We start from the raw sequence: 27494 nt of genomic DNA on the forward strand, positions 1-27494 counted from the left end.
TCAACGAAGTACGTTAAATAATACAACATTAAGTAATAATAGTATTATTCAAAAACCCTAAACACCTAGTGATACTGTCCCCGTAACACACGTATGTGGACCTTTGTACTTATTTATTTCTCACAACCCTATCTTTTTCCTAACTGAAACCATGATTTTCTATGAACATATACTATCTTGCACTGCACACTTGGCCTTGAACTTATCGGATTTAAATTTAACCACGTGGTAGTTAACCCTGTTCATGATGCTATATTGTTTCAATGCACTGAGAAAACTATCCTTATTGGAAAACTCCTTACCAACTTCCAATTCACTCTAATCCGACGACGAACTTTTAAGGTCATGCCTTTTGTGTAGTAGATTTGGAAACTCCAACGCATCATTTTGCCGATAGATCGACATTATGCATGTGGGCTGGAGGCGAGTACGCCGTGAATCGCAGATCCTCTCCTTCTTCATCTGAACCCCCTTCATCGTCTTCAGGTTCAGTTAGAACAAGTTTCGGTTCAGAAAATAATGCAACTTTTGCACCATCGGGGTTAGGCTCTCGAGGTAGGTCAACATCGGACTAATCATCCAACCCACTATCATCCACAACGTACAAGGTCTCCTCACCGGTGGACGTTGTAGCTAGTACATCATCCCTTCTTGTGGACGTTTCGTAACGTTCCCAATCAGATGTGGATTGCCTACCACTAGAAGTTGATGTCATTCCCCAATACATATTTCCAGCATCGAACATTGACCCACTGAGGTGTATGTCCCATCCATTAATCGAGTATCGTGTAGGGATTGTGTATTTCATACTGCCATCAAACACAGGCGCTTTTGTGTTCTACTTTTTACTAACAGAGTATCGAGCAGAGGTCGTGTATTCCTCTTGAACAGCAGTAGATGTTGAAGTAGCAAATACTTCATTTGGCGATGAAAATTGTACATATAACTCAAGATAGGGTGATCCACTAGCGAGAGGAGTCTACACTATCGCCTCCAAGCTACGACCACATTTGATATCAAATGAGTCATATGTCACGGGATCCACCGAATCACAAAATCGATACTTAATGGACGAAACTCTCATTGGTGTCGTTCCGAAGATTTTGCGCCTAATTCTTTTACGAAGTTCTGTTAAATCTATGTTCTGGTTAAAAACCAGTCGCGCTGTGTTCTCCAATAAAAAATGGTCATTCTCGGTGTCACAAGCCTCACTATTATAGTAAATAACAGCACTAATACGTTAACTCATCTTCAATTTCTATTCTTCTAAACTTCTCTAATTTTTCTTACTGTAACTTATGCAACATGAGAATGAAATTCAGCTCATTTATAGCTTAGGGCCAAGTAGGAGCTATTGTAGAAAAAGAGCGTCTACGTGAAAGCTTTTTTCAGTAATTTTGCTGACAGTGCATCCTACTTGAAGCATTTTTTATTCTATTTTTTTTAGAACCGTCTTCTCATAATTATTTTTTAAGGAACTACTGTAGAAAAAAAAGTCCACGTAGAAATTTTTTTAGTAATTTTACTGACAATGCATCCTATTTGAAGCGTTTTTGAGATTTTTTTTAAAACCGTCTTCTCAAAATTATTTTTCAAAAACCATTATAGAAAATGAGCATCCACGTGGGAGCTTTTTTTCTAATACTTTTGCCAAGAGTACATCTTGCTTCAAATGTTTTTGTCATTATTTTTTCATAATCGTCTTCTCAAAATTATTTTTTCAAAAACTATTGTTGAAAAAGAAAACAAAATCCATCTTGTAAATATAATTTTTTTAAGACTCAACCTTAAACCCTTTTACATAAACCCTAAAACCTAAACACAAAATTATTTTTAAAAAACCCTAAACCCTAAGTTAATTAATTTTCTTAAAAGCCCTAAACCTAATTTAATTAATTTTTTAAAAATCCTAAACCTTCATTTATTTTTTTAAATCCCTAAACTCCAATTTATTTTATAAATCTCCAAACCCTAAACAAATAAATTTCTAAATCATTTTAGCAAAACTTAACTTTAAACCACTAAAACCCTAAACCCACAAACCCTAGGCACTAAACATGCAAAAAACCCTAACTTTAAAAAAATACGGGCTAAAACGAGTCTTGAGGGAGTGCTTTTGCCATATCTGCACGTCCACAGTAGCTATTTTTTTGCTGACAAAAGCGCTCCTTCAAGAAAACATTTTTTTGAAAATTTTCCTTAAAACACTTCTACATGAACACAATTTTGTATTTTTGACCCATTCTAGTAAATAATAAATAAAATAACCCATTTCCGTAAATAAAATAAGAAATAAGCCTTTTCTAGTAAAACGGTCCTATTATTTACTGTCAACAATATTTTTATTTATATATATATTTTAAATTTACTATTACATTTTTAAAATTATTTTTCTATTTTATATATTTCTTTAAAATTTTAAAATCAGAATAAATTAAGAGTATTTGTAAATTTTAAAATGATGTAATGTGAGATTTTCAATCACAAATTTTTCATTTTGACTGTTTAAACTGAATTTTTTTATAGTTGGTGACAATTTGTGGAGTTTACCCTTTTAATTATATTAATAATATTATTCTATATCAATTACATAAATAAAATTACTATTTAATAAAATACAAAATAAATATATAAAATCACGTAAAAGGCATGTCACATTATGACATTATATTGCAAAATACGCTAGAAGGTCCTTTATGGTTGATGTTGCATTCAACGATCATCTAATACCATTTCCTGTGAAATATATATACACGACCATGTGAATGTTGCATTCAACTGCAGTTTACCAGCACTAAAGTTACCTTGCTGTACATCCACTACAGATTTGTCTTCGCTTTTCCCCGGGCAGTAACACGCCGTGAAACAGAGCGCATTGTTACAAACTCCTCAGCAGCGGAAGGATGTATGCCGACCTACAGGGCAGAGTTGAAAGAGAGTTGATCCGTAAGACGAGATACTGGCAAATTAGAGTAATCATCTAGTGATAACTTCAACTTACGGTGCTGTCAAATTGTGCCTTAGTCGCTCCACACTTTAGAGCAACAGCAATTCCCTAAAATGGAAAGCCAAAATTAGCAATATCAGAGACATTATTATCAAGATATATACAACATGCAGTTTAGTTCACCTTATTCCTTAATGCATCTTATTGCCAGACATAAAGGCCTCCAACATGGACCACAGTTCATCTAATTCGTAAATGCAGCTTATGCAAAGGAAAACTATGGATAAGGACATTGGCCACATCCACGCATTACCATTTTTTATAATATTTTGACACATAACTGAATCGAGCATTAACTGTTACCCTAGGACATTGCATCTAAATTCTAATACAAGGTGCAAGGTCTCTAAGAAGCCTGCAGTGAACAAGAAATCCGTTGTCATCAGGATTAGTGATTCAATTATCCATCAAGAAAAAGAAGCAAAATCACTCATGGATAAGAAAATTTTCTTCTTAAAGGAAAATGCAGTAGCTCAAATCCGATGAAATTTCTTAAGAATTTGCACTATACACTTGCAAAACCAGACCACATTACCAACTACATTCATATTGTTTATAATAATCTGTATTTAAATTACCAACTCAAGGATATTTAACCAAACACAAGCATGCACATCAGAATAACTGACAAATAAAGTACCTGCATAATTTCAGGTGCATCTGGCCCACACATAGATGCCCCAAGTACTTTATCAGTTTCCGCGTCAACAACTAACTTCATTATCGTCTTTTCTTGCCGTCTAGAAGCAAAAACAAGAAATTATAATTTGCAAAGAAAGCAAAATATTACTCATAGAGGTACAAGAATTATGTATGAGGTTGCTGATCAAATGAACAAGGAAATGGAAATTCTGACATCAAGAATTTTGAATCATATTAGATGCTTAGTTGACATTATATTAGAGATAATAGACAATTTTGAAAATTATATTAGCTGATCTGGAAGCCACTTACCGAAGAAGCCAGAATGGAATAACCCCAAGCACATCCCAAATCAATAATAAAATAATAACATCTAGAATATCGGACCATATTAGATGTTTAACTGACACTATATTAAATATTAACGCTTCCCATCATCTTCTTCATGCCCAAAACGTTAGCAGGCTAATCACAACCAGTACACTTTATATAGTCCACAACCACTTTCCATAGTATCTTCAATTTACCCTAAACCATCCATATTGGACACCTTAAATTTTTGCAGGCAGATGCCTTAATCCTTGAATAATTATATATATAAGAAACTGCAAAAAGACATCATGTCACTAAGTCTAAAACCAAATCTCAAGTCTGCATAACCTAGGTCCAAAAGTGAAGATGCAAATGAAGACATGTGATATAACTAAGTGATGGATGAACTCTTTCAGAAAAAAGGAAGGGGCAGCTGGGCAGGAGTGACAGGGACAAAAGCAGCTGCACAAGTTTATTTTAATTTTCTATGAGCATCTCAAATCAGTATGATACCCGGATACAGTATTCTTCATTGGGTTGAAGGTTGATGTGAAAACCAGAACATCACCATTTACTTGCTCAATTGCCTCCTCTTCACTGAGACCAACAATTGAAAGTGGTGGTATGCTGCAAAAAGTGAATGGAAAAGCAATTATTTTGCTGAAACAAAAAGGAACATATAACAATGAACTAGAATTGAGCGTATATATACATCCAAAGATAAAATATATGCATTTGTCTAAAATAAAGGATGCACTCAACAACAATAATTGTACAGTCCTCAAAGCATGTCGTAAGAGGGAAATCATATTACCTAAACACAGCACAAGGTATATTTCTGTAGTCTGGTTTGCTAGATTCGCCACCAAAAACAGTTTTCTGCAAGCATTCCCCCAACCCCAAAAAAGGAAAGGAAAGAAAAAAAATTAAGCTTAACATGTAACCTTGTGTTAAGTGAAGCAAAAAGCAAAAAACACCGTGTTTGCTACAGGAAAAATAAAAGGCTTCAGATAGAAAATGTACAGCAAAACAAGTTCCCTCCATTAAGGCCACTGGAGTCAAGTTCATTCGATTTGTAACATCACCAACAGCCCATATACTGGGAATATTAGTGCGAGAGTACTCATCCACCTGCAAGATGAAGATGGTAGACCTCAGAGCTGTAACATAAATTCAAGTAGGTTATGCATAAAATGGATTTCATATAATGTGGGAGAAAATACAGAAAGCGGTTAACATAATTAAATTAACTAAATATCCAACAAACGCTTCAAGATAAATGTTCAGGAATAAAAAGGCATCTTCATTTACATCAAAGACATGCCATACGGACAAAACTAATGAAGTGCCCAAACAAAAAGAAATACACCATAGACTATGCCACTCAAAGAAGGCCATTTTAGCTTTACACAATGTAAGCCAGATCATAGTTCTTTCCACAGGCAGGTCTACTACTCAAACATTTATAGGGAATGAGATTGAAAATCCTATCTGGCAATAGTCAATCATTTATCCAAAGAATCAGGAAATAGAAAATTAACAAAACCTCAGAACACATGTTTATTCAGATCAATCATAATGAAATCACAGCCATGCAAGTTGACATTTCAGTAGACAGTCCAGTGAGCAGATGCCAACTTATTTCATAAAATAAAAAATAAAAATAGTAATGTTTGATGGTAAGAAACAAGGATAAAAGATGATAGGAAAAATAAAAATAACCTTCACAGCTCCTGTTTTATCAATTTCAACACCTACAGCTTCCAAATTCAACCTTTTTGTATTTGGTAACCTGCCTGTAATAATTTAAAAAGAGACAGAAAGAGAGAGAGCGAAGGGAAACATCACCACACAATCAAACTTATGAAAAATTTATAGCTCTAAATAAAAAAGAGTATCTTTTCAATGACATAGCAGGCTGTAAGATCAAGCTGTAAAAGTAAATCAAAGTTCAGAACTTCAAATGCAGATCATTTGCAGATATCAAAAAACATTCAATAATGTTAACCAAGACCTCCAAATAAGAGTACAACAGCAAGTCATTCAAAACTTGGCTAACCATTATAAAATAAATAGAGCAGCATAGTAAGGTTCAAGGTGGTAATGGTTACTTTTCTAATCCTACAAGGAGTAATAATTATAACAAACATGACAAGATCTACATTTTGTAGCCTCTAACAGAATTTTTTTTAGTATGCAGGTTTTCTCATCCAGATTAACGAACTGTTAAATGACCACAAAACATTATCATGGAGAATATAAACACGACAGAGAACTAAATGGCAATTTTGTAACAAATTGCATAAATAAAGCAAGTAAGCTGACATTATTCTTTAAATGATGGTAAGTATTTGATAGAATTAGAACTGATGGCAACCCACAAATGGTTAGAAACAACCAAAAGGCACCATGGATATCAAAGCACTAAGCGGTGTAATGGCTATTGCCATTGAGCCACGAAATATAAAATGCAAGCCTAAAGTCAATAGTGAGATCCATAGAATATGGAGAGAGAAACAATACAGAACAAACTGAAAGACAAGAATATGGAAATGAGAGACCATTTGCTTGGAATCTAGAAAGGAATTGTAATCACCTGTGGCAAATAGTACAACATCTGCTATCAACTCACCACCATGATCTGTAATAACTTTTATGCCATTATCTGTTTTAACCAACTGAATTCACATATGTTAGAACCTACATTATTAGAAAGAAAAGATATTGATGGATAATAAAAGAAATGCAAATTGAATAAAAAATGGCAATTGAGTACCTCCGTCAAATTTGTCTGTGGGTGCAACTTTATTCCCCTTCCTTCTAGATTTCTTGCAACCACTGCCCTCATTTCATCATCAAATCCTCTGTAGCATAGACACATAAATTTAGTCAGCCCTAGACTCCTAGTTTAGGTCACAGACCTCTTTGATAACAGCCTATCTGATAGCAACCACTAAAGTCTATGTCATCCTATTTGATAACAGCCTGGTAATCTTCTCATGAGTATCTTTAAATACTTGAAAAATAACCAAATACCAATAACAGATTCGGATAATGTAAATTTCCAAATTAAACACCAGAGCAAACATCAGTACAAAGTATGAAGCAGAAAATTTCAGATATCCTAAATTAACTTAGATCATATAGGAATTCTTATGCAATACCAGAAAAATCCAGCAATTATGTATAAAACCAGACAAAATAATAACCTCAAAGGAAGTTCCTTTCGGTAAAAGAGATCCACAGTAGCACCCAAGCCTCGCCATATTGATGCAAACTCAACAGCAATGTACCTGGGCACAAGAGTACATATCATCTATAGGCATTAGCAAACTAAGATGATAAAAAGTACAAACAAGTGAATCAAAAGATATGCTATACCCTCCTCCAAATACAACAGCATGCTTAGGTAAGTCATCCAAACTCAATGCTTCATCAGAAGTTATGGCCAACTCCTAAAACATCAAAAAGAGGGATAATAAGAAACAAAAAGGAGAATGTTAACAGTGATATCTCACTCAAAAACATACAAAATCTAGTAGCCACTGTATTTTTCTATAAAATAAATTTGGTCATATTTCTTGTACTAGTAACAAGACTAAACAATTAAGGGCAAGAAGCATCCACTAGAAACGAAGAGGTTAACCCATAGTTTGGTGGAAAACTATGTACAACTGAGTAACTATAGAAAGATTGTGAAAAACAAGAAACTAAGCTCATAAATAATGACAGGGAAACAATCTTCATTCTTGCTCACAAGAAGCATGTCACGGCTTGTATACTGAACCAAATCTGCAGGCTTGTGAATCCAGCCCAGCAGCATACGCAAATAAAATTGGTGGTTTTGATTAAATAAAAGGAAAAAAAAGTCCTTCACACTCCACATGCCAGTATTCTAAATCAACTGAATCTGTTGAGCTACCATTTTACACCCATAAGTTCAAATGTTGCTTCTGTAGCATATATTATGACCAGCGCACACCAATGTAACTGTGGTCCAGCTAAAGATATAGCTAAAAAGTTAGATCAATTAAATAAATTTTCAATCATGTATCACATGTAGGGCAGTTATAAAAGGTTTGTTTGTACAAATACTCGATGCAACAAATGAAATGCTAATTTCATCATAATATAGCATCATAGTTATATAGAGTACTCAATTCATTGTGTTGAATCAACTTTTTGGTCATTCTAAAAGATAATCAGTGTATGTACCTGCCCAGGAATGGGAGGACGATGTGCCCTGCTGCCAGTTGCAATCAGTATATGCTTTGCTGAATAGGATAATTTAGTGCCATCTGGTTGTGTCACCTCAACTTTATTCGGGCCTACAATCTTTCCCTCCCCTTCCAACAATTTAACGCTAGCATTAGACAATAACCGTTTGTAAATTCCATTTAGCCTGTTTATTTCATCAGTCTACAAGTTCAAAGAGTAAACAAAAATATTAAATTAAATTTAAAGAAAAAAAGAACACCAAAAAAAAAGAAAATTTGGAACAGAAAGATACTACAAAGTACCTTTTTCTGTAGAAGCTTTTTCCAATTGAAATCAAGTTTCTCATTCACCTCCCATCCATAATTTCGAGCATCCTAAATTGAAAAAAGAGAGAGAGAGAATGCATTTACCAAGCCCTGAAACCAATTGGCTTACTAGCAACCTTAGATTACTTCATGTCAAAATAAAACATAAAAAGCATCTTTAAAAAAATGTAACATCAAAAGGGGGAAAACAGGCCTACCAAACATCTAAATCAGAAATATTAACAACAACGTAACAAGGTTTTCATGACGAATACAAAAACTTCATCACAAGAACTGATTGATATACTGTCACTCACATCTTTTTTCTAAAAACATAAAAATAAATGTAGAGCAATACCAAGATAAAGAATGGAATTTTCACAATGGCTGGTGCAACAGTGTTATATTATTCCTAATTGGAGAGGTCATAGCCTGAAAGAATTCTAGCCTAAGGGTTAATGTATATGCTTCAAAATAGAGCTGAATCCAAAAATCTTTAAATGTTCCAACCATTATATAAGAAGTTACTGAACAGATTATTGTATTACATTCTTGAATCTTGTATAATTAACAAGCAAATCTCTTGATGTACCAAGATAGTCACAAAGAGATCTTTCATATAACAAAATCATTCAATCATAGATTTTCCATAGAATGTGATTCTGATAAGGATTACTGTCTCACCTCAATTTCACCTCCAAACGTGGCTCCATAGACCAAAATCTTTTTGGGAACACAACCACGAATAACACACCTGTGAATCAGAAAGTGAGACAGCATTATAAGCGAACATAGCGGCATAAAGAAATGCATTAAAACTATTTTTAAGTTAAAAAAGTAACTTACGTTCCACCAACCCCTCCAATGACTTCTGAGCTGATTGGATGAAATGGGAGCTCACAAATCCCAACCTTCAAACATGAAAATTGATTTAAATAATAGATAGATAAATAAAAATGGAATTTTTAAAATACAAAAATGAATATTTGAGAAGAAAAGTATAGAAAGTAGAAATAAAAAAGTCAAAATAAATTTCAAGACAACAAAGTTGCAGAAGAGCGAAAAGCTGAAATGACTAACAACTCCATCACAGCAGAAACAGAAAATGTGCAAAAAGTTTAGTGATCAAAATTAAATGAAGGAAGAAAAAGAACAGAACAATAATCAACGAGTTAACCAAAAGAGTATCTTAATATAGCAGAATATAGCACTGAATTTTCCTAAAAAAAAAAAAATCTATTTCTCATTTTCTATAACAGAAAAACCATTTAGATTAAACAATCTATGTCGCTAGCAAAAACAATTATATAAATATATAAAAGAGAGAGAGAGAGAGAGACAGAGAGAATTCAAACATCTGATTAAGCCACCAGCCCACTACCCCACCATAAAAATAAATAACATATACGAATGAGACCCTAATTGTTTTTCTCCCCCAATTTCAATTGTTAGGCAAGAAGCAATTAAACACAGGTTGAAGCCGTTGTTTTTTTGCAGTTCATTTACATGTTTCTCTTCAAATGCTAGCATCCAGTAAGAACACAAATCCGAAACAAAATCTCACTTAAAAAAAAATTTGTCTCTTCACCGTTGCTAAATTAAGGAATATAATCTCATTTAAAAGTGATACTCTTCACCTTCATTAACCGAACACAATCAAACCATCCCATTCAAAATCGATGATCACATTTAAAATAAAAAGAAAATCTATGTTTCTCCAACCAAACATTAACAAAGTTCTATTTCGTTTAATTTATTAGCTTAAATGAAGAGATCATGGAAATCGGAACACACACCTTTGCTCCATAGTTAGCGGAGAACCTGGCAGCGCGAACACCACCGCTTCCAGCACCGATGACAAACAAGTCGAAATCATATTCAGCTCCCTCTTTATTCGTTTGGTTTAATTCTCCATCAACCAACATCTTCCTTGCCATGATTGCTTGCTTCAACTAACTATGTTAAAAACAGAAACTCTAAATCCAAGACTGGAACAACAACAAAAATCAATAAGCGCCAGCCTCAGTTTGGCTTCCAAGAAAATCACAAGATATAATAAGATTGAAGCGTTGAATTTCGAAATAAAAAAAGGAAATATACCTGAAGTGAGTTTTCCTCGATAAATGAAAAGCAACGAATTTGGGATTTGATTTGGGCGTTTGCGAGGCTCTATAGTGAAGAATAGCAGCCTTTCCAAAAAAAAATAAAATTCTTTTTGATAGTCAAGACAGGCCTTTATTAATACGTAAGCACTAACGTTTGCAATGACAGATAGTTGACACGTAGCACAGTCGGCTATGCATTTGCCTTACCTCGTATATCATAGTGTGGTGTAAAATATGTAAATTGCACTAATAGTCATTCAACTTTGAGGAAATTAACAAAACAGTCACTTAGGTTTCATATCAGTCACTCAACTTTTAAAAAATAACAAAACAGTCACTAACGTTATAAAAAAGTGATAAAACAATCACCGATTAACAGTTTCTATTAGGGGTTAACGGGACAGCTGATGTGGCAATTTAACCATTTGATTAGGCAAGTTAACTTGCCACATTGGATGTACATAGTAAAGCCCACCCAATTTAAGAAAAAATTGAAAAAAAATAACGCTAATAACAGAGAAGAAGAAGAAGAAGAGACTGTAAAAAAAAAATCTTCTTTGCCTCTTCCTCTGTAACCTTCCGCCATTGTTGTCCTGGCAATATCGATCTTTCAATTTCTTGGATTTCCCATGGACTCCATCTCAAAAAAAAATTCTTATCTGTTCAAACAAAATCTTCGCTGCTTGGTTTAAGTCAATGAGTTCTTCTACAAATCTCTACACTTTCTCTATTTGGTATTACAACACATCTAGAAATAACGCCCTTGTTTGGTCGGCTAATAATTCTCTACTGACCCAAAATTCGTCTCTTGTCATCGGCCACTGATGGTGTAATTTAACCGATTAACACAGCCAAGAAAAAAGTGATGGCAGGCAGGCAACTTGTCGTAGCAACAGCTAAAGTTGCAGTGGTATAAACAAGGGCGATACCATTGATATCCAAGCTTAAAGTTGTCCTGAAATCTAAAATTTCGCAATAGTTGATATGATTTCTTCCACTGTAATGGCTGTGCAAAAACCTTAACAGCATCCATAGCTCTTCCTTCTCTAAGCTTCTTCTTCCTACACAAACTATTCAACAAAGTAGTATAACTAAATGAATCTGGTACAAATCTTTTATTCAACATATCTTCTAACAAATCTACAGCTCTATTCACTTGACTCTTCTTGCATACCCTTTGCATTAATATCCTATAAGACTCGACATCAGGCATAACACCTCTCTCAAACAATTTTTTGAACAGTTTGTATGCAATACTTAAGTCCCCATTCAAACAAAATGCACCCATCAAAATGTTGTAAGATTTGGTATTGGGGAAAACACCGTATTTATAGGCAATCTTGAAAAGGTTGAAAACAGGCATGATGAAGTCACGATGAGAAACAAGCAGCTCAAGGATATGATTTAAGTGTCTAGGTAAAGGCTTAACATTGAATTCAAGCATTTTGTAGAACACATTGAGAGCTTTCTGGGATAAATCAGCTTCAGCATAGATTTTGATGAGGTAAGAAAAGAAAGTCGACATAGATTTTGATCGGATTTGAGATGAATGAGAAGGTTGTTGACAAGATAAAAGTGATTGGAACCACCGAATTTGAGAATGAGGATGAGGAAAGAAGAGTAAGAATGACAAAAACTGGGTTGGGTGGTGACAACATCGAAGATTTCTTTAGCGAGGAGAGGGTCGGATTAGGCGGATATCAGTTTCAAGACTCACGTAGGGGAAGCTATTGGCGACAGCGACGGTTGCCGTTGATTTGAAAATTGGACACATCTCTATTTTTTCTCTTCTTCTTCTTCTTCTCTTTTTAAACCCTAAATTGGTGCTGATAGGGCTGTTAAATTGGTGGTAACCGACCATCTAGAGACCGTCATTTGCCATGTCACTTTACTGTGACGTCTGTGACGGAAAGGACTATTTTGTCACTTTTTTAAAGTTGAGTGACTGAAATGAAATTAAGGTGACTGTTTTATCAACTACCCCAAAGTTAAGTGATTGTTGGTGTAATTTACCCTTTTTTTAATCAAAAGATCTAAACAGGCCGAAATCTCAATTAATCGCTTAGAAATTTCGTACTTATGAATTTCCTTAGGATAATTCTCATCAAAATCCCAAGAACATTTGTTATCAAGAACAAAATTACAAATAAAATCAACTGTTTTGTTGCAGCACCTAGAGGCCCACTTAACATCAACCGAAGTAAAGCTTCCCAACATTGTTCTAACTTTGTCCGCACACTGCCCAAAGATGGTGATGTCCCGTTCATTTCTATTCATCCTGTTTACCATGCAGTCGTAATATGACTTTGATAATGTATTTTTAAATTCAAGATAATTTTAATACTTAATTTGCATTAGATGATACAAGTATTTAAGCTATTTTACTTAATTAATATTTATTTTTATATTTAAATATTGTAATTATTAAATTTTATATTTACCGAATTAATATTTAGATATTAATTTGTTTTCATTTATCAAATTAAATTAAAAATGTTACTAAATTTATTATAAAATTTATAAAAGAATCAAATTTTAAGAAAAATTGAGAAAAGTTTTAGGGCTAAATACAAATTTGTACTTTTCTTAAATACTAATTGTAATATCAAAATAAAAAATTAAAATTTAAAGAGACTTAAAAGAAGTTTCCAATTAAAATTGTCTTTGATTGGTATAGTGTTAAAATTATTTTTGAATGTAATTGCTTGTAATTACACAAAAGTGACATGTTTGAGTTACCATTATAATTGGTAGGTTCACTAAATTTGTATAATTTGAGCATTCAATTACACTTTCTAATTCTTAGGGAAGAGGGTGAGAATTAGACACCTAAATTCAATTACCCATGATTTTTAAACATTCATACATGATTTTAGCTTTAAAAATTTATTTTTATACAAGTTTAAGTGATAAAAATTATATTATAAGTATTAACTTATATGAGTGTTTTGGGATGGTTATGACAAAAAAAATATACTATAAATCATAAAAGATCATATCATAAAAAATAGTTTGTGTATTTTATAAAGTTAAAACAAATACTTATATTATTTAAGTCTTAGAAAATTTCTAAATTTATGAAAAAAAGAATATTATAAAAATAATTTATGTATTATAAAATGTTATAATATATTTATTTACAAAAAAATTATGATAAAAATATAATTTATTTACGTGTTCATGCTATATATTATAAAATATATACTTATTTATAAAAAAAATTGTGTTATTTTTTTGCTATTACTTATTTATAAAAAATAAGTTTCTAAAGTCATCACTAAAATTTATAAGAAATGTTGTAGATATCATTGGATACTTTATAAAACATTTTTTTATAAAGTTTATATATTATTTTTAAGATAACTTATGTATTATAAAGAAAGTTAAAACTTAGTATAAGTATTTTTCTAAATTAAGTTTATATAAGTTTTATAATCAAAGATCTTTATATGTACATATAAAGAAAGTATTTCTCATAGCAACATCATTTAAGTATAGCATAAAAAACAAAGTTGGATTGTACTAGTAGGTTGCATATTTCATAACTTCATTCCTAGTCAGAATTAGAATGATCTATGCCTTGAAAAACATATAGAAGAAGGAGATTTTGATAATCTTAATGATACATATTTAGATTCAGATGATAAACTTAGCAAAGGACCATCAAATGATGATAATGAATATATATAAAAAGTTATAGAGGAATAACTCAACAAATATGGAACGTTAGAGCAATTAAATAAAATTGTGTAGGATGTTTATTTTTCTTATTATTTTTATCAAGATCATACTATTGACTACATTCTTAGACTAACATATTACATGTAATGATTTTATTTGAATTTTTGTTACTCATTTAAAAAAATTATCAATATGATAACTTTTTATAGTAATCAATATTTTTTAAATATAAAATATGTCAATATAATTACAATTTATACTGCTAAACATGATATAGGAAATTACAATGTAATTACACTTTATTAACAACACGTTTAGGAAATTATAATTCTTCGTAATTACAAGATAGTTTATTTTTACCCTAATAATTACACTTTCATCTAATTACTTTATGTTGTCCAAACAAACTCTTATGTATAATTTAGAAATTTTGGTATGCCTTTTTTTTCGAGTGCACAACATAATTTCCACGGTGATGACATTTGATTTTCCATTCTTTAAACTAATATCATATATATATATATATATATATATAGGGACAAATATAAAAATTTACATGAATTTTGATCTAATGTGTAATGTTATATATGAACTTTGATTTGTATGATTTTACGCATGAAGTTTTGTTTTGATTTAATTTTTACATAATACTAACAACACCATCGAATCAACATCATTTTATGTTAATAAATTGCATACACCAACAATTATATTAATCCGATATAAAAATAAATGTATTTATTTATTAAAATATGTACAATTGAATTAAAATAAAATTTTATATATACATATAAACCACAATTCAAATTATATATAATTACACTAAATTAAATTTTATATATCAAATTATACATTAAATTAAAATTTATGTATATAGTTATTATTTATCTATATATTATATTACAAACTACCTAAACAATTAAGGAGACTTTTATAGTTGGACAATCTAAAAGTTAACTCTTGGTTTACCGATTAATTTACACGTGTTACATTTGTTTCCCAAATAAAGTTTAAGCAAGTAAACTCTTGACAAATATTCTGAATCCCAAGTTTTGGGAAAGAAGTAAAGGCTTCCTCTATCTCATATACATACACACTATAGCCAAGGTTTAAGAGCAAAATTGGTAAGTAATTTATGTGGCGTGGTTTAGAAGTTACCATTTGATTCTATGAAATTACCATTCATATTGATTGGAATTTTAGAAAAATTTAAATGCATTAATTGATTAAATTCAAGTCAAAATTATTCAAATTCATATTAATATTAGGCTTAATGGTATTATAAGTTCTTAATTTTTTTCAAAAAAATCAATTAAGTTGTCAATTGAGTCTTAACTCGACTGGCATAGGCATTGTTATCAATATAGGAAGATGTGGGTTCGAGTATACTGAAGTGTTATGGGTTGTGCATGGGAGCCCGCAACCATGACACACTTGAGTGATTCATCATGTTCAAAGGAGGTTATTTGGCCCAACTGGACTGACCTATTGCTTGGAGAGATTGAAGGCCCATTTACAAAGTATGGCAAATATGGAATGTAATCTTCGAAGATATGTAATCTTGGATGATATGTAATCTTAGAAGATATGATTCTGTAAATCTTAGAGATTTGATTTTGTAGATTGTTTTTAATCTTAGTCCTTGATGTATTTTAATCTTAGCCATTGATGTACATTAACTTGTACCGTTGAATTTGGGGAGGCTTAACTATAAATAGAGGCCTCTTCCTCTCATTGTAAATCACATCATTCTTGAGAAATAGAATTCTTGAGAGCATTCATTCAAACTCTTGTGTTTTCTCTTTTTTGTGCCTTTTCTATTCTTTCAAGTTCTTTTAAGTTACTTCTGTTTGCTTTGGTGCTTTAGAGAGTTCTATAGAATTCTCAATTTCGAGAGTAGGTTGACTTAGGCACATTTGAAATGAAAGAATCGCTTAAGACCGCACAGATTTCAAGGCGAAAAATCTAAGTTCATGATAGTTGGTATCAAAGCTAGAATTGCAGAGGCACCATTCAAGATGTCGAAGGAAGTTTTTGATCAAAATGAGCTAATGAAGACCCATGGGAGGGCCAAGAAGGTTAGTCAATCAAGGGAAATGCTATCGAGCTTGGAAAATAGGATGGTTAATCTTGAAGAGTCCATGGGGGACATGAATGAGACACTCAAGGTGGTCTTGGGACTTACTAAGGATCTAAGCTCCACGAGGGAGGATTTTAGGGACTTTGTGTGGGATCTTCTCAGATCCACTACAAAAAATCTGATAGTAAGAGATGATGCTCTCGAGGCAATGATGACGGCTTTAAAGGAGGAGATTGCTAAGCTTAAGGGGGAGCTCACTATTTACAAGGCTGCCTTGGGAAATGGGATGTTGACTTCGGGACCGAAGCAACGCAAGGTGGATGTTCCAAAACCAGAGAATTTTAAGGGGGCTAGGTCTACAAGAGAAATGGACAACTTTCTGTAGGAATTGGAGCAATATTTTCTAGCGATGGACATCGAGGATAATGCCACCAAGGTAAACACTGCTTCGATTTATTTTACAAATGTTGCTCTCTTATGGTGGCTTCGTAGGTTTACGGATGAGAAATATGGTATAACGTCTATTGGAACGTTGGAGGAGTTCCAAAGAGAGTTGAAGAAGTAATTTTACCTATAGTATGTCGAGAAAGAGACTCAAGCCAAGTTATGCCGGTTTATGCAACAGGGCACTATTCGAGAATATGTTCGGGAGTTCAGTGAGTTGATGCTTCAGATCTCATACTTGAATGAAAAAGAAGCGTTCTATTGGTTTGGAAATGGACTAAAAATGTGGGAAAAACTAGAGTTGTGCCGCCAAGCCATCACTGAACTTATTGTAGTTATGGTTGAGGCAGAAACATTCTATGAGTTTGGGGGAAGAAAGTCTGAAAATCTTGAGTCTTCCAAGCCCAAATCCAAACCAAAGGGCAATGGTGGAGGAGACAAAGACAAAGCAAAACACAATGGTGATGGTCCAAAAGCTAAGCATGATAAGACATGAGAGAAAAAAAGGACTGATAAGGTGCTTTCTTTGTCAAGGCCCACATAGAATAAAGGATTTCTAAAAAAGTGATGCGAGTATCAAGGCCCAAAATCAAGCTCATGAACGTGATAAGCTCAAATTTCCTTAAGCCAACAACGAGGTCAAAGGCCAAGCAAATCTGAGCAAGATTGAACAGGACCATTCAAGACTTCGTTACTAAGGCCCTGTGTCACACCCCTTACCTGTATCCTACGCCGGGACAGGGTAGGAGGCATTATCGGACTTAAACATAAACAACCTAGGCCATAAAATTTCATTCATATTTTAAAACATTCAATCATATGAACATAGTTCCTTATTTGGGTTTACGAAGCCCAAAACATACTTTAGAAAGGATTCGGGACTAAACTGAGAACTTTGGAAAGCTTTGAGAAAAACTTAAAAATTTTTCTCATGAAACAGAGTCACACGCTCGTGTGGACACAGGGGCACGCTCGTGTGGACACAGGGGCACGCCCGTTTGCCATCAACAAGCCCGTGTCCTCAGGCTGTGTAACTTTCTGTTTATGACGTCAGCAAATAAATTAAACCACACAGCCAAGCCCCACGCCCGTGTCACTAGGCCGTGTCCCTCACACAGTTGAGACACATGGCCATGTCTCATCTCGTGTAGCCAACGCTTAGACTATTTTCCAAGCCTTCGTGTTACCCTTAATTCCACAACTCATTACACACATTAAGGACACAGATCATGGCATCATCTTAATGATTTAGCCTCCTTCATTAAGATATATTGTTAACATTAACATGTCATCGTTCATGTATTTCGCATACTCGTGCAATATCAAGTCTAGATGCAATCATCCATATCCATTAGTCTTACTATTGCACCACCTTTACTAATAATCTAAAATAATTCACTTATCGCTTATTTCTTTAGACCTTAAGCATTCAAGTTCAATCAACATCATCTTAATTTCTTATCATGCACTTTCTCATGGCAATAACCAGTTCGATTGGTCATGAAGCATTCATCATACACACATGTTATACAACAATCATGCATTTTCGACAAGCATATTCACATCATAAGCATTAGAACTTAGCATGGATAAATAGACTTACAAGCCATAACCATTATAAGCCACATTTCATGGCTATATACAATGAATTAATATAATCCAATACATTTGGCTAATCATAACGACGTCTATCATAAAACTAAGTCCCTATTCACGCCACTCACTTAAAATCGCTAGTATATATATATATCAATACTTCAAAGATGATGTCTCGATAGTATGATGCTGCCTCCGACGATCTCCAACCCCGAGTCGACCTGACAACACTAAAAGAAATGAAAAGGAGGGAGTAAGCTTTACACTTAGTAAGCTCGTATGAAAATAATAAGCAATGTATTAACATGATATTTTTCAATTTCTCTTTATTTATTCAAAGTCCAGTTAAGCTATTTTCTTGAGTCACGGTCATTAAATTATTTATCTCTAGAGCTACAGAACTCCAAATTAAGATCTGCTAATTTTTCCTGAAACTAAACTTAAATATCTTATTACCATAAAATTTTCATAATTTTTGGCCTAGCCAATAAGTAAGTTTGTTCTTTAAATTCTCCCCTGTACTGCTGTTTGATAGTTTCAACCCTTCTTCACTAAAAATTAAGGATCTCATAGTACGATATTCGGATAATGTTCTTGTCTGATTATCTTGAAAATAGACTCATTAAGGACTTATTCATATGAATTCTAACCCATAATTATTTTTGTACAATTTCTAGTGATTTTCCCAAGTCAGAATAGGGGATTCCAAACTCATTCTGACTCTGTCTCACAAGAATTCAAATATCTCATAATATTAAATTATTTTTCTTATACTGTTTCTTTTATGTGAAACTATACTCAATAAGCTTTCATTTCATATTTAATTTAGCCTTTAATTCAACTTCCACAATTTTTGGTGGATTTTCAAAGTTGGACTATTGCTGCTGTCCAAACAGTTTTAGAGCAACAAAATGATAATCATCATAAGATTGCCATAAAAATTATTCTCATATGTATCACTCATTTATTTGCATTCTTACCACAAGTCCATTTCACTTCCCATGTCCAACACATGTTCGTGGGTTTTGAGTACGTACTTGTGCTATCTCTTAGCACCACCACTCGTCCAAACGTGACAATCATATTCATCATAATAGTATCTTATAACATAAATAAGTTTGTCATGGCAAAAACCCTTTTTATTCATTTCTCATATTAATCCCATTGAATTTTCTTGGAAATTTCGATGGATATCTCATGTACCATCAAATCATACAAGTGATCATTTCAAGTACGCACTCCAGCGAACCTCGCATCTTACGGTGAGATTACTAGTCTAGGCTAAATCCCCTGTAGTATAAACTCATAAAGTAAATGTCGGGATTATCAGTCCAGGCTAAATCCCCTATAATGACAATTACACTCATGAGCTTGGATTTGAATTATCAGTCCAGGCTAAATTCAGACCCTAATCGGATTACCCATCTGGGCTAAATCCATATTGCACACATATTCTTCAGGAGGCTAGATCACTTTACAAGTTCATGTCCGTCAATTTGTATTTTCCCTTTCTAAAAGAGTACACTCCCGCGAACCTCCTTTCTCACAGTGGGATTACCAGTCCAGGCTAAATCCCCTGTAATATAAACTCATAGAGTATTGTCGGGATTACCAATCCAGGCTAAATCCCCTACAACGACATATACTCAAATGAGATCGGATCTGAATTACCAGTCCAGGCTAAATTCAGATCCTAATTGGATTCCTCGTCTGGGCTAAATCCATTTACACATATTCTTCGGGAGGGCTATATAGGGATTGGATCACCCGTCCGGGCTAGATCCTTTTTACCATCAATTCCTTTTCAAGAATCCATTGAATATCCTATTTCATTCAACTGAGATTTTTCTTCCTCTTATTATCAATCATGTCAATGTTTCATAAATTTTCATGTATTGAGCATTCAAATCATATCCTTGTCAAGAGCGTACATTTATCATATAATCATCATTTGAGCAATTAACATACCTCACACATTGTATTTACTTACAAATGGACTTACCTTCCTTTTCACTCTTTCACAAGTTATCCAACTTAATAAAACATCATGTTATATCAAATTTTCAATATATTCAGCTATTATATAGCAAGCCATCAATGATTGAACTATCAAACATTTCATGTGCTACTAGACATATATCATTATTCTCACAAATTTTATTTACTATTCTTTCATCACTTTTCAATATATATTAAATCATGTCATTCATGCAATAATAATATAGAATTTTCAATTCAAATATAGTATTAAAATATTATTGATACATGAACTTACCTTGGCACCAAAATAACAAAAAAGAACCTAACCGTCGATTTTCCATTTTTCACCCGATCTAGGTCTAATCCTCTTTTTCCTTGACCTATAATATCAAATTTAGTCTAGTTATTAGTCACATTATTTAATGTAATCCAAAAATCATATTTTGAAAAAATTATGTTTTTACCCTTAAACTTTATAAAAATTATACTTTTGCCCCTAGGCTCGTAAAATAATTTTTATTAAATTTTCCCACTTTATAGGCCTAGCCGAACCATTTTCATAACTATGGCAAACAATTCTAATCAAAACACCATTTTATACCATTTTTAAAAATTTTACAAAATGGTCCTTTCGAACGTTTTCATCAAAAATCGCTTCGTATAAGTCGTTTATTTAACACCCAACACTCATTTTCTACCATTAGACATCAATATGCATTCATGTCACACATGGGTAAATTTTTAAACATGAACCCTAGCTCAAATTAATGGTAGAAATAGATAGATCTTGTTACGGGGATTGCAAAAACATAAAAATCATTAAAAATGAGGCTAGAACAGACTTACAATCGAGCTTGGAAGCTTGAAAAACCCTAGCCATGGTTTCTCCATGCAATTTTCGGCCAAGAGGTTGAAGATGGACAAAAATTGGCTTTTAATTTTGTTTTTAATTCATTTTAATAACTAAATGACCAAAATGCCCTTAATGAAAAACTTTGGAAACATGCCTAACAATGTCCATTTTTGTCCACCAACTTAACCAATGGTCTAATTACCATATAAGGACCTCCAATTTAAAATTTCATAATAATTGGTCACCTTTAGCATGTAGAACTCAACTTTTGCACTTTTACGATTTAGTCCTTTTAACTAAATTGAGTGCCCAAACGTCAAAATTTCGAACAAAATTTTCACGAAATCATTTTGTGAAATTGTAGACCATAAAAATATAATAAAAACAAATTTTTTCTAATCAGATTTGTGGTCTAGAAACCACTATTTTGACTAAGCCAAAATCGGAATGTTACACCCTAGATGCCCACATGACTGAAAAAGAAAATCAAGATTCATTTTCTTATTTTCAAGAAAATCAAGAAATCGAATATTGGTCCAATTTTTCTATTTTGGACAATTTCAAGAATCAAGAAAATCAAGATTTCAAATCTTGGAAATCTTGGTCCAAGAAACTGAATATTGCAGCCAAGGCGCATTGTATTTCATGTATGAGCTTGAACGAGTCAATTTTGAGAGCAAATAGGTCACAAGACCAGGTTTTGAAAAAATGGCCCATTAAGATGTCTACAAGCTCATCCTGAAGTTTGAAAAGTAATTTAATTGAATATTAGGCCAAATTATCAAAGTGGCCCAAATTGTAAAATATTTAAACTATAGGTCCAATTTTATTTTAATAGGTGGGTCATCATGTAAGAATTCAGTCCGAGGAGCCCATTTAAGTCATTTGGCTGAATTCCCATTAGAAGTCCACATTTAGAATTATTTTGTTTTTTTATTTGATGATTTGTCATGTTAGTTATTCCATTAGGGTTAGGAAAACTTATTTTGGGGGCCTATAAGTGGCATGGTCATTCACCCTTATAGATATACAACTGATTTATGTTTTTTTTGAGTTAATAATAATTCTTTTTGAGTTTTTCTTCAAGAATCTTGAGTTTCTTTTAGAAGCTGTTTTAACAATCATCCAGGTTGTGGGAATCATCTTCAAGCTTTTTCTTTGCAAGATCTCTTTCTTAAAGGGGGAATTAGAGCCATTGAAAGCAGTTGTGGATTCTTAATATTTCCAAGGCTTCTTAGGACATCATATTCTCTTTTCTATCCTTAATTTATCCTTTCTTGCTTATTTAAGTTAGTTCTTGTTGTTTTGGCTTGTTGATTTTATTGATTTTCGTTCTAGGTTAAAATTGCTTCAAGAAAGACGTTCTCCTATCTTGTTCCATGAGGAAACATATAAAAAATTAGGAGTTTTAATCTTTTATTGTTGTTTCAAGCATTCTTGCACAAAACAATTTGCTTTTGTCTTTAAAATCACTTCTAAAAAATCTGTTTATGTTTTGTTTTTCCAGATCTGGTTGGGGCTGTAACACCTCTAATCCGTATTCATCGTTGGAATAGGGTTACGGAGCATTACCGAAAAATTTACTTCAAACGAATACAATTTATAAACATTTCAAATAATATTGATAATCATATTAAAACTAATCCAAATCTTACATGTTGTCCCTTATACGAGCCCTCGAGGCCATAAAAACATATTAGAAACAAATCGGGACTAAATCAGAAACTCATAAAATTTTTTAGAAAATAATGAAAATTTTCAAAACTACAGGGGTCACACGGCCTTGTGATTAGGCTGTGTGACTCACATGGCCAAGAGACATGCCCGTGTCTTAGGTCGTGTGGGCATTTGAAAATAGACACATAGTCGTGTCCAAATCTGTAATACCTCTAACCCGTATCTGTCACTGGAATAGTGTTCGGAGCATTATCGGAGTTTTCAAAACAAACGGACATAAATTTCAAACTTTCCAAGTGATATCAATAAACACATTAAAACCAATTCAAATCATATATATTGTCCATTAAATGAGACCTCAATGCCCTAATAACATGTTAGAAACAAATCGGGACTAAATTAGAAACTTAGAGAATTTTTCAGAAAAAGATGCAAATTTTCAAACTGCAAGGATCACACGGCCGTATGAATAGAGACACGCCAGTGTTTCAAGCCGTGTGGGCATTCAAAGTAGGGACACACGACCGTGTCCCAGCCTGTGTCCATGCTCGTGTATCTCACTGACTTAGGTCACATGGCCAAGCCACATGCCTATGTATCCTTTGAAATAACCCCACATGCCCGTGTGCTAGGTCGTGTGCTAGGCTATGTAACAACCTAACTTGCAATCCATTAAAACCTACAGGGGACACACGACTGTGTCATCTAGCCATGTGTCACACATGGCCGAGATACACGCCTGTGTGGATGAAAACAGGCCATTTTACAAGCCATTTTTCTCACCCAAACTAGCATGTACCTATAACCAAAATGCACATATGCACATGCCTTATTAATGCACCAAAATCAAGCATAAACAAGTCATATACATACGGTATAACATCATACAACCAATATGCCCTAAGACACCTCAAATGTCAATATATAGACATGATTCACCATGTATTCAAATTGGCCAAAATGACAAACTAACTTTCAATTAAACTTGCATAAATTCAAACAAGTAAATTTTACGATTTTTACTATTTTTGTACTGAGGTAAGTTCTTATGTAAATAATGCATTGTTTTAATTATGTTTTAAATGCTATATTATTGTATGAATTGTGATTGACTTATGGACATATTCGATAAAGTTATGACAAGAGTGAAATCCCGTTTGAACCTTAGGAATAGATAGGATATAAATGTCATGACATTAGGGTTACTAAGACTATGTGCAAGACTATATCTAGGATATAGCATCTATGTGAGACTTCGTGTAAGACCAGAGCTAGGCTGTTGGCTTCAATACGAGATCCCATGTAAGACCATATCAAGGATATGGCATTGGTATGGTACCCTATGTACAAAACTCCCGAGTATCCTTTAGTATTCCAAGTGGTTCAACGGGTAATTTAATGAGTAGGTCAAAGATGAATTGTGTGTAAATCCAATTTGAGATGACTCAGGTATGTACGAAAACTCATATGTGATGAGCTCGTTATGTGATGAACCCTCGTTAAGGTTATGATTGAGTAATTTATGATTATAATATCTTAATAATATTTATGCTAATTATCACCATATTAATTGTATGTTAAATGTTAGTTTATGATGTCTATTATTTGTATGGGAACTTACTAAGCTATATAGCTTACTCCTCTTTTCTTTCCCTTGTCTTATAGTGTCACCAAGCTAGCTTGGGGATTGGAGACTGTCGGAGATCCACTAACACTATCAACTGATTATTTTAGGTACCAATGAATTTGACATTTTGAGTTATGGCGTGTATAGGGACTTGGTTATTTTGTTATGTGTCATAATTGAATTGGCCAAATGTGTTGGCTTATGTTGGTTGATAATTCATTTTGTAAATGGCCATTGAAATTGGCTAATATTGGTTTAAGTATATATATGCATATGGTGATGTTTTTATGGATGTGGAAATTTGCATGGTTTAAGTTGATAAGTATGTGATGTTTGTATATGGTGAATGGTAGCATGTGAATGATGTGTGGATGTCTTGATTGTGGCTGAATTGGTTGAATGTAATTTCTTAGATTGGTGTTATGATTTGTTGTATAGGTATGTACATAAAAAGGGTGACAAAATGCTTGGTAAATAGCCTTATTTTTGTCCACATGGTAGACACACGAGCGCGTGTCTAGGCCGTGTGTGACAAACGACTTGCCCTATGGGTGTGTATTTTGGCCGCATGTCGCCTGCACCTTAGTTGTTGCAAAACAGAATGCTCAGAATTGAGCACACGGGCAGAGACGAGGGTGTGTGTCTTAGCTGTGTGGATGACACGGCCTCAGGCACTGGCGTGTGAATTCTTCACCTATTTTATGAAAAATCATAAATTTTAAATCGATCACACGGCCTAGCACACGGGCATGTGACTTGGCCGTGTGTTTTCAATTTGTTCTTGGGTGACAAATAGAGAGTTAGATGGGTTAGAGACACGGGCGTGTGTGAGCATATGACCTGCCCACACAGGCGTGTCCCAAGCCACACCGGCGTGTGGATAGTAAAACATGAAAATTTTTTCTAAGTGTGATGAAATTTTCTAAAGTTCTTAATTTAGTCCTGAACCACTTCTAATGTATGTTTTCGACCTCGTAGGTTCGCTTTAGGGATGTTATGAATGTTTGTGAAAAGTTTTAAATTTGGATGGAAATTTACGTCTTGGTTTTATATGATTGCTTGTGTATAAGTCCAGTAATGCCCGTACCCTGTTCTGGCATTGAATATGGGTAAGAGGTGTTACATTTAGTGGTATCAGAGCTACGGTTTAGTCGATGCTTGGACTAATGTAGCGTGTGTATGAGTCTAGCTATACATGCCATAAATGAACTGTGATAGTGTAATGACTCTTGACAATTTTAAATTGTGTTTTCGTATAGTGAATGGATCCCAATCGAGCTGATGTTGATGATGTTGAAAGTAATGCATCGGCTCTCGCTTAAGGGGCAGTGCCGTTTGATAGTCGACCCCCAATGGTTGGTTAGGGAGAAGGGGGTAGGGAAGCCTTTCTCTACATGATGATTGAGTGGAATACGAAGTTTGTTCAAACAAACCCGACTGCTCAACCTCCTCCACCCCCATTTATACCTCGATCGGTTCCCCTAGCTCCACAAGATATAGAATTTTTAAGAATGAAGCCCCCGGTTGATAAGATTCGGAAACATGGGGTTGAAGATTTCAGAGCTATTATGGATGATGATCCTGAGGGAGCCGAGTTTTGGCTCGAAAACTTTATTAGAGTATTTAATGAGCTGTCTTGCACATCGAATGAGTGTTTAAAGTGTGCCATCTCACTTTTGAGAGATTCTGCATATTACTGGTGGAATACACTAGTATCGGTGGTACCAAGAGAGAAGGTTACATGAGAATTCTTTCAAGAGGAGTTTCGAAAGAAATATATTAGCCAGTGGTTCATCGATCAGAAACATGAGAAATTTCTTGAGCTGAAACAGGGTAGAATGTCAGTAACTGAATATGGGCAAAAATTTGTCAGACTTAGTAAATATGCTCGAGAGTGTGTTTCCAACGAGGCTATCATGTGCAAGAGATTTGAGGATGGATTGAATGAGGATATTTGTGTAATGCCCCAATCCCTCAAATCCCGAAAACTATGTTAAAATTATTGTTGTGTATATGTGACGTGGGTGTATGTTGCCTTAGTGGTTAGTGCTCTGGGAGTGTCTGGGAAGTCTTGGGTTTAAGCCTTGACCTCAGCAAATTTTTGCTCCTAATTGAATAAACCCTTGTTTTCTATTAGTAGACTTTTAAATTAAAATGAGTAAAACATGGCAATGTAACGCCTGCTAGCTTAGTGGTAAGTTGCATGTGGTGTGTGCCTAGGGGTCTTGAGTTCGAGCTACCCTATGTGCAAAGGAGTTATATTTTGCTGCTCTCGCAAGGTAGGTAGTTGGGGTTGACCGAAACTTTGATGGTGGAGTGGTTGAGTGGGGAGTGAATAGCCGATTTTGAGGAGGGAAAGATGGGATGAGATTGAGAAGTTATCAGTTGTGAGATATGGGGAGGATTTCTTGGAGGAAAATTAGGAATGTAGAGAGAGAGGGGTTGTTATGCCGAAATGGGATGCTTCTCAACCTTGAGGGTTGAAGTGGGGTATATAGTCATTCGATCATGCTCTTGGTGCCAAAAGTGAGAGCTTGTTGCTTATATATTGTTCGATAACCTTTTCTTTTCCTCTCGATTTTTGTCAATTTCGGTATTTTTTTCCCTTGGCATACTTCTTTTGTGTCTACCTTGATACTACTTCTTCCTTATTCCCTACCCTCTTGTAAATAATCTTCTTAGCTGAATACCTCTGCCTTGGTGGTGAGATGACTCTCTTTTTCCTCTCACTTAATCCAACGTTGTACCTTCTTAGGGTGAGCATCTTCTTTCTTCGCTTTCTCTTTTCTTTTCCTTTATGCCTTTTCTTTTCATGTTGGTATTTTGGTCGAATGCCCATCTTACTTTTTCATTCTACTTTGGTTTGGTAGGTGTGTTGTGATATGTTAAGTTGGTGTGATTCTCTTATCTCATGCTTGTGCTTTTGTGTTGGCTGAACATTGCAAGGTAAGCCTCAACGGGTTTTCT

General features: G+C 33.9%; 1 protein-coding gene and 1 pseudogene across 2 annotated transcripts; both read right to left on the reverse strand.

Moving 5' to 3' along the window:
* Window positions 1–2606: 2606 nt before the first annotated feature.
* On the reverse strand, window positions 2607–10755 carry LOC108464396 (glutathione reductase, chloroplastic-like). Of its 2 annotated transcripts, XM_017764679.2 has the most exons (17): window positions 10585–10755; window positions 10281–10472; window positions 9331–9395; window positions 9169–9238; window positions 8482–8553; window positions 8177–8380; window positions 7343–7416; window positions 7171–7254; window positions 6738–6825; window positions 6558–6639; window positions 5684–5757; window positions 4985–5092; window positions 4776–4840; window positions 4475–4588; window positions 3648–3747; window positions 3002–3055; window positions 2607–2915 (listed from the first exon to the last, which is right to left on the reverse strand). In XM_017764679.2, exons 2-17 carry the CDS (start codon window positions 10419–10421, stop codon window positions 2820–2822), a joined length of 1491 nt encoding a protein of 496 aa, XP_017620168.1. In that variant the 5' UTR covers window positions 10422–10472; window positions 10585–10755; the 3' UTR covers window positions 2607–2819. The 2 variants fall into 2 exon arrangements, with proteins under 2 accessions (XP_017620168.1, XP_052876077.1); XM_053020117.1 differs by lacking the exon at window positions 10585–10755 and having other exon boundaries at window positions 10281–10582.
* A 645-nt stretch (window positions 10756–11400) lies between these two features.
* Window positions 11401–12878, reverse strand: LOC108462106 (pentatricopeptide repeat-containing protein At4g01400, mitochondrial-like; annotated as a pseudogene).
* Between the last annotated feature and the right edge of the window lie 14616 nt (window positions 12879–27494).

Source organism: Gossypium arboreum, chromosome 10, assembly GCF_025698485.1.
Source record: "Gossypium arboreum isolate Shixiya-1 chromosome 10, ASM2569848v2, whole genome shotgun sequence".
NCBI lineage: Eukaryota > Viridiplantae > Streptophyta > Magnoliopsida > Malvales > Malvaceae > Gossypium > Gossypium arboreum.